Below are 8,655 nucleotides of genomic sequence, written 5' to 3' on the forward strand. Positions count from 1 at the left end.
TACTTTGTTGAGTCAGTATATATTACAAAAGAGGTAAAACATAAACACATTTGCCACTTGTGCGGTATATACAAGGAGTATTTACACAGGTGAGTTGTGGCTGAGCTATTGAAATTTATATTATATATCCACGAGTTTGATCCTGAAGTACAAAACATTTGGCCTTTATAGCCCAGGTACATGTTTAATATGACTATAAATACTAACAACTGTCCATGTAACTTCGGCTGCCCTTCCTATACATCCGAGTCTTTGTCCTGTACGGCCAGCTGTTCTGGTTGGTTGAGCACTGTGAGTGGGATGTGTATTTCATCCGTGTCAATATAATGGTAGCCTACGTCACAAACATATTCAAAAATAAAAGAAGCTAAAAACATCCTGTATATAATGAAGAATATAGTAGATCGGCACAGCTACATGTATGTCAGCTACGTCATCATCAGCCAATAGGGCTATATGAAAGCTTTGACCCTGTGACCAAGCATTACTTTGACTCTTTCCGCACTATGGTACGGTCCCTCACACTGCTCGCTCTACTGGCTCTCACCGTTGCCTTCGGGCGCGAAACTGAGCTGGTGTCCCGTGTCAGCTTCACAGGGTTCGGTCAGCTGGTTCTGGAGATTCTCAACCCTAACGGAACTGTGAAGGAATGTGAAGTTTACGCCGACAGGTGAGTGTTGTATAGAAATTGTAAAAATTTCAAGTTCAAGAAATTGTTCACTTTCTGTTCATTTTTATTACCGGTATTTAGTATTACGACAATTTTTTTCCGATCGCCAAAGCCGGACGTCATAAAATATGAGATGGCTAATAAGAGCCTTCATTTCGTTAACTTGATTATCACTTAACCCCGTGCTCAATCATTTTTCACTTGTACAATGGCGATAACTTTTATGGAAAGATAAAACAGGAGCACCCGGAGTAAAGCACTGAACTTTGGGGAAGTTATTGACGGATTTTCCCGATGGTAGACAAGTACGTGGTCCTCAACGAACATTAGATTCCGCAAACGGCCAGACGAACATTATCGCCTGCTTATATTGTATGCCGCCAAGCAAATACGAATAGCGACGTCGTGAAATGTACAAAGTCCCTGCCAAAGGCCTGGACTGAGCCCTCACTTCATATGTGGTGCGTCTCAACAAGTACCATTTTTAAAAGTCTTTCGTATGACCCAACCCGGGTTTGATCCCAGTTCTCCCAATTTCGACCATACTATTTGACTGATGTTTATTTTCACCAGCTCAAAAATACGCTCTAAAACTACTTTGTTAAAGTTATCATAATATTTTGAGGTCTGAGTTATGATAGAATAGATTATGTTTCTGCAAGATAATGTGATACTCAGAACAACACAATATTCTGTTACTGGGATAACAGGACAATTTCTCCCGAGGGGATTCCAGCATGAACAGGATTTGAACTCACAGCTTCAGCACTGATAAGAGGCTCCTAACTGCGTCATTGCGCCCCGCTGATACGCTAACCACTTCCGCCACGAAAGTCACCTGTGGTATTTATTAATACATAATGTAAGATGTGGAAGATTTAGCAGTTGCTGTTAAAAAGTGGCACCAATATTTTCTGGTGCACAGGGACATATACAGCAATTGCTGCCACGTTATAAATGTAATGGAACCTACAGCTTTTACCGGTGAATATAATGTAAAATACCCACAACTCTTACCGGTGTATATAATGTACAATACCTACAACTTTTACCGGTGTATATAATGTACAATACCTACAACTTTTACTAGTGTATATAATGTAAAATATCTACAACTTTTACCGGTGTATATAATGTAAAATACCTACAACTTTTACCGGTGTATATAATGTAAAATACCTACAACTTTTACTAGTGTATATAATGTAAAATATCTACAACTTTTACCGGTGTATATAATGTAAAATACCCACAACTCTTACCGGTGTATATAATGTACAATACCTACAACTTTTACTAGTGTATATAATGTAAAATATCTACAACTTTTACCGGTGTATATAATGTAAAATACCTACAACTTTTACTGGTGTATATAATGTAAAATACCTACAACCTTTACTGGCGTATATAATGTGAAATTTACACGTCATGGATACAGCGGACCTGATGATATGTATATATGCCATCTGTTGATTAATTAATTGGTTAATTTCTCTGTCACATATGGTCTTGTTTGTTTTAAAAACCCGTTTGCACTAGTGAGCTGTTGGTTTTGCCAATCTGACGCCCATGTTGCATGGTACAATATTCATATATACCGTACATGTGTCGTCACGAAACGAATATAGTAGGCGTCCGATTTACAAGCCTGTCAACTAAACATAAACACGCAAAGCTGTGACACGTCAACACGTGTGTGAATAATACATACACTGCTATGACAGTGTAAAATTGCAGAGAAAAATAAATGACCAGTTTACTGAAAAAACAAAAACAAACAAACAAAAAAATAAACAAAAACAAAAGCAAAAAAATTATATATTATGTAAAAGTTTCCTATATGTAAATAAAGCGGTGTATACTGCCGTACACATCGTCTATACACCCCAGTATCGTAGTTATCTAGTCCTATACGCGAAATACATCACCTGCTTCTGTGGGCCATGCTGGGGCAATGTTGCTGTAAGATCACATGTTAATCATACCTTCAATATGGCTAAACAGCCATTGTTCTAATCACACATACATTAAACGTGGGTTTAAAGATGCCATGTCAATAGTTTTTATGTATTGTGTGTAATGCTCATTATAATCACGTACAATCCACTGTTATAAGACAGCCATAAGAAAGAATGACCTTCTTCCTTTGTTCTTTATAGGGGTATCTGTCTGATCAATTCTTAAAGCTAATCCATCCGCGCCATGATGAATTTAGAGTTTAAGTTTAACATTTTATACATGGGGATGAGAAAACCTTTATTCCGTATTTATGCATACAGTAGGTCATGTAGTATGTGTACTAGACGAATTGTAATGCAATGAAATATATATAAGCCTTTCGGCTGTATACAGATCCATACAATTATATATCTCTGTGATACGATTTTTCTGAGCAAAATTTCAGTTTCCCGTCTTTGTAAACTTCAAGCGTTCCCTGTGCATTAGTTACACAACCTAAACAAAGTCTCTCACCATGCAATTCCACGACTTTCCCATTCCCCCCACATAGTTTCTCGCCATGCGAGGCTAGTTTCTCGCCATGCAAATCCACGACTTACCCACATCAAAATAAATCAAATAAGTACAATAAATAAATTGCACGACTTTTCCATTCTCTCCACATAGTTTCTCGCCAATTCCACGATTTTCTCATTCCCTCCACAAAGTTTCTCGCAAATCCCACGAGTTTTTTTCGCCAATGGAGTTTTCCATTTCTTTCACGATACTGATTTCTTTCCACGATGTTTCTCGCCATTTCTACGATTTTTTTTTATTTATCTCATTAGTTTCACCAGGTTTTTCCCTATATTAAGGTCACGTATACATGTAGGGCCTATATCTAGATACGTTTGCCAATCCTTACATAGCTGTACGTTGCGAACCCCAGCAAAAACAGCTAGAGGCTCACTTTACAAACAAACTAATGTATAATTTAAAAAAAAATGCACTGATACACAGTAATTAACTCAAATTAAAGCTAATTATTTGCAACGCTGACTTTTTATAGCTCACACAGATTTTCTTTTCCGGAATCTCATCATGCATTTAGAGGATAGTTCGGTTTATTGCGGACTCCCAGCAATTAACCAGTTGTCAATTCACCGAACAAATATTGTCATTTAGAATATACAATTGGCTATAAAACTGCCCTTCTGTTGTAATTTTTTGATGATTGCGAATTGGTTTGTCTTTATGGCCACTTGCTGGACACATATGGTGTCCCAGCCCAGAGGTGAAGACTAGAGAGACACGGTGTCGTATTCACACCCTTACACGAATCATTTCGCGACAGCCTTTAACTCCGTATAGGTGTACGACAGGATGATTACATACGGGTTTGTGAAGTCGCTCATCCAGATTCCTAATTTGATACGTCATAATTAATCAAAGACCGATCGGCTAAATCGAGATGAAAACTTTTGTGTGGGTGCCCAGAAGTTTATTGAAACTAACTTAAACAGAAAAATTAGATTCACTCAATTAAAGTAATTCCCCTATTTATATTATATACTGCTAGTCGAAAAAAAGCATATATATATATATATATATATATATATATATATATATATATATATATATATATATATATATATATATATATATATAAGGCTCGTACGATGGACGTACATGCACGTACATGTAGACGACGCTGTTACCTATCTCATCTCCGCAATTTCCTGTTTTAAGTATCCGTATGTTGACTTAGTACATTTGCCTTTCCAGGAACATCAGAAAGTTCAGGCCAAATCAATGATACATATAACATATACATGTACGCACACAATGATCCAATTAGACCCTTAACCCTTAACTTTCGAAGGATTTTCGGGGCACCTCCGTGGCTCAGTTGGTTAGCGCGCTAGCGTAGCGTAATGACCCAGGAGCCTCTCTCCAATGCGCTCGCTGTGAGTTCATGTTCATCTCATGCTGGCTTCCTATCCGGACGTACGTGGGAAGGTCATCTAGCAACTTGCGGATGGTCGAGGGTTTCCCCCGGGCTCTGCCCAGTTTCCTCCCACCATAATGCTAGCCGTCGTCGCATAAGTGAAATATTCTTGAGTACGGCGTAAAAAAACACCAATCAAATAAAAAAAATGAATTTAAAGGATTTTCCAATGATTCAGTCGTGTTTTCCTCGCACACAGTGTTAAAGCTAAAGTGTTACTTTAAACACGATCACCAGGAGTTTTCTGACCACCTTTATACAGTGATAATGTTTTGACACTCGCCAATGTGTTCACATCTCAGCTCAATTAAAAGTCGGTTAATCTAACACTTGAAACAGATTTAAAATAATTTAACACTTTTAATGTTGGAACATAAACACTTAATAAAACTGGTCAGATACATGCAACTCTTGTAAGTGCAATCATTCCTCGTGGACTTTGCAGTGTTAAAGTTAACGCTAATGTTTTAGGAGGGTATGGCTTCCTCTCCGACCGTACGTGGGAAGGTCTTGCAGCAACCTGCGGATGGCCGTGGGTTTCCCCCGGGCTGTTCCCGGTTTCCTCCCAACATAATGCTGGCCGCCGTCGTATAAGTGAAATATTCTTGAGTACGGCGTAAAACACCAATCAAATAAATAAATAAATAAATATTTGTTCGTACACATTTCCTTGAAAAATTTAGATTTCTGAATTGTTGTACCTTTATAGCTGTGTTATCTTTTAGTACCATTTCAAGGAAATATATAATGAAGTATATTGCCTGAAACGAAACCTGTGCGAGGTGCGTCGTTGGTCAAAATACATGAAAAAGAATGAAAGGAGAACTACCGAATTGAGGTCACACTATATCAGGAGCATCATTCAATAGACAACTTCGGAAAACATCTGTTCATGAGAAAAAAAAAAAGACTCTTCCGTGCACTGAGTTGCATATGCTCATAATTTATGGAATATGTATTGTTGTTCCTACGCGGTCAAAATTTTTTTATTTATTTTCGAGAGAATCTTTTATTTATTGCATACTTCTGTTATTTTAGTGTTAGGTTTTGTTGAGTGTATTTTTCAACCAGTTTATGTGGCTTGTTTTATTTTCATCTGGCTCGATGGGAAACAAGATAACTGACAGTATAAGTTGTTGGCTCTAAACCACTACAACCTGTTGACAATGTTTGTAAGTAGAAATACTGTGTTAACGTGTCCGTGAGGGTTTTGTTCGTGTAAGTAAGACTGGCAACTGTGGGACAGCAGCGGCCATTTTAGACACGGAAAGCAGGTGAAGATCACATGACCAGCGATGTAGACATTAATTTTTGTTCTGTTGTTTCTTTGATCAGTGACACAATACAAGAAATATTGTCAGAAGTGCCAGAGGAAAGCAAGTTCCTGGTGAGCACAGCCGAACTGAGAGCGAAGATATCGGGATGTATTAATTTAAATACGCATACAGTTGGGACCCAATCAAACTGGCGGAGAAAGAGGAGCGTGCTGAAGGGAATCTATCCAGGTCGGTATAATATGTTGTAGTCATGGTAACGGGGACAGTTCATATATACAGGCTTGGAGTACTCCGTTTTCACTTGTAAGGGCATTAAAAGCTGTATATAGGCATTCTGAAAACAAGCTCAAATTCACAATACTCTCGACGTCATCTTGAAGTCAGAGCTCTTGTTAAGTAAATGTCGTTAAAAAGCTGACTGACAAACTTACAACTTTGTGACAAGGGATAAAATACTCCATAAGAGACTTACCAACCGACCAGTCAACCGACCAACCTACCGGCCGACAGAACAACCGACCGACCAACAAACCAACCGAACGGCCCATAGATCAACCGACCGACCAACAGACTAACCGGCCGAAAATCAAACCAACCCATCGGCCGACAGACCAACCGATCGACCAACAAACCAATCCAATGGCCCACAAACCAACAGACCGATCAACAAACCAAACAAACGACCCACAGACCAACCTACCGACCAACCGAACAGTCCACAGACCAACCGACAGGCCAACAGACTTACCGAACAGCCCACAGACCAAGCGACCGATCAACAGGCCAACTCAACGGCCCACAGACCAACCGACCGATCAATCGAACGGCTCAACCGAACGGCCCACAGACCAACCGACCAATCAACCGAATAGCTCACAGACCAACTGACCGGCCGACAAACCAACCAACCAGCCCACAGACCAACCGACCCACCATCAAACCAACTGAACGGCCCACAGACCAACCGACCGATTAACCAAACAGCCCACAGGCCAACCGACCCGCCGACAGGCCAACCGAACGGCCCACAGACTAACCGACCGATCAACAAACCAATCCAACGGTCCACAGACCAACCGACCGATCAACCGAACAGCCCACAGACCAACCGACCGGCCGACAGACCAACTGAACGGCCCACAGATCAATCGACCGGCAGACATACCAATCGAACAGCCCACAGTTGAAATCACCAGACTTGCCCCAAGAAAGATGAATAAAAATGTGAGTTAGAAACTCTCCAAGTGCATTGTTTTAAATCTGTTTGCAATCAAATGTATGAATGGTGTGGTGGGTTTATTTACCAAATTTATCATGTCCAGCACAGTGACAGTTACATCTACTACTTACAAATATATATTTACCCGTGGACAAAATCCTTGTAAACTGTATCCATGCACTGCGTACTCAGGAATACAGATATTAAATGCTCCATTAAGGAAGGCGTGGAATAACTACTCTGACATAAGCACTGTTTTTATATAGTCGCAAAACCGATGTGACATCGTCGTTATTTACTTTATTATGGTGCATCAAGGACACCACTTATGTTTCAGCGCGTTGCTGAGTCTTCCGCGGAACCCTCTATTTCTGTCTGTGTTTTAGGGAAAGCATTATATACGAAAATAAAGTCAGCTATCTCTGTTTTACAGGAACTTTTCGGTGAGGGATTTTCCGGTCAGGATCCCTCTGATGAATGTGGGAAAGAGAAAACAACTTAAGATATCTTTGTTTTTCTGGAATCTTGTGGTGCGGGCATGGAAAAATACCATAAGCTGTACTTGTCTGTTTCGAGGGAATTTTCCTGTCTGCGAAGGTGTAAATTAAGCCATCTTTGTTTTTTTTCTGGAACTCTCTTGGGTAGGAAGGTAAATATAACCTAACCTGTATGTGTTTTTCAGGAACCCTCTGGTGTGGGAAGGGGAACATGGCCATGGGGGACTCAGAAGCCGTTGGGTCATTGGTGGAAGAGGATACGTGCTGCGGAATCACGACCAGTGCCTTCCTAAAATACAGGGCCGGGGAGACGAAATACGGACTGACCAACGACGGCTCCTACACGGGCGTTAGTATTGTTTGCATAATTTGGTCGGGTGCAAGGGCATGAGAGTTTCTACCACCAAAAGCGTGTGGAAAATCTGTACAAGATGACCGTGTGCCACAAACAGACAAGCCTATTTGAAACTGAGTGAACTGAAAAATTAGAATGCTTCTGGGACTAAATCTATATTTAAATTAAAGGGATACAGAATCGATTCTTACTGGCTGATGTGAGGGATAGGCATGTCAGGGCTATACCTAGCCTAAGCTGAATTTTAGGTGTATTAGATTTATTCAAGCGTTCAGCAGAGTTTAACACCGCAAACCCTATCTCCGCGGTCAGCCAATCAGCGTCGATTCCGTATCCCTTTAATAGAAAAAGTCATGACCTGTGAGAATTGTGACTTGTGATATGTATGGCCTGTGAGATGTATGACCTGTGAGATGTGTGACTGTGTGAAGCATGACCTGTGAGAAGTGTGACATGTGAGGTGTATGACCTGTGAGGAGTGTTACTTGTGAGATGTATGGCCTGTGAGATGTATGACCTGTGAGATGTATGACCTCTGTGAGATGTGTGACCTGTGAGAAGTGTGACTTGTGAGATGTATGACCTGTGAGATGTATGACTGTGTGAATCATGACCTGTGAGAAGTGTGACGTGTGAGATGTATGGCCTGTGAGAAGTGTTACTTGTGAGATGTATGACCTGTGAGATG

The 8,655-nt window shown here is 40.3% G+C and overlaps 1 protein-coding gene across 1 annotated transcript; it reads left to right on the forward strand.

Annotated features, from left to right (window-relative positions):
* The first annotated feature begins 506 nt into the window (after nucleotides 1-506).
* Nucleotides 507-8,003, forward strand: LOC135480501 (uncharacterized). The gene is made up of 3 exons (XM_064760348.1): nucleotides 507-670; nucleotides 5,955-6,124; nucleotides 7,798-8,003. The coding sequence occupies exons 1-3, from the start codon at nucleotides 507-509 to the stop codon at nucleotides 8,001-8,003; spliced, it is 540 nt and encodes a 179-aa protein (XP_064616418.1).
* Nucleotides 8,004-8,655: the final 652 nt, after the last annotated feature.

Source organism: Liolophura sinensis, chromosome 13 (genome assembly GCF_032854445.1).
Source record: "Liolophura sinensis isolate JHLJ2023 chromosome 13, CUHK_Ljap_v2, whole genome shotgun sequence".
Taxonomy (NCBI): Eukaryota; Metazoa; Mollusca; class Polyplacophora; order Chitonida; family Chitonidae; genus Liolophura; species Liolophura sinensis.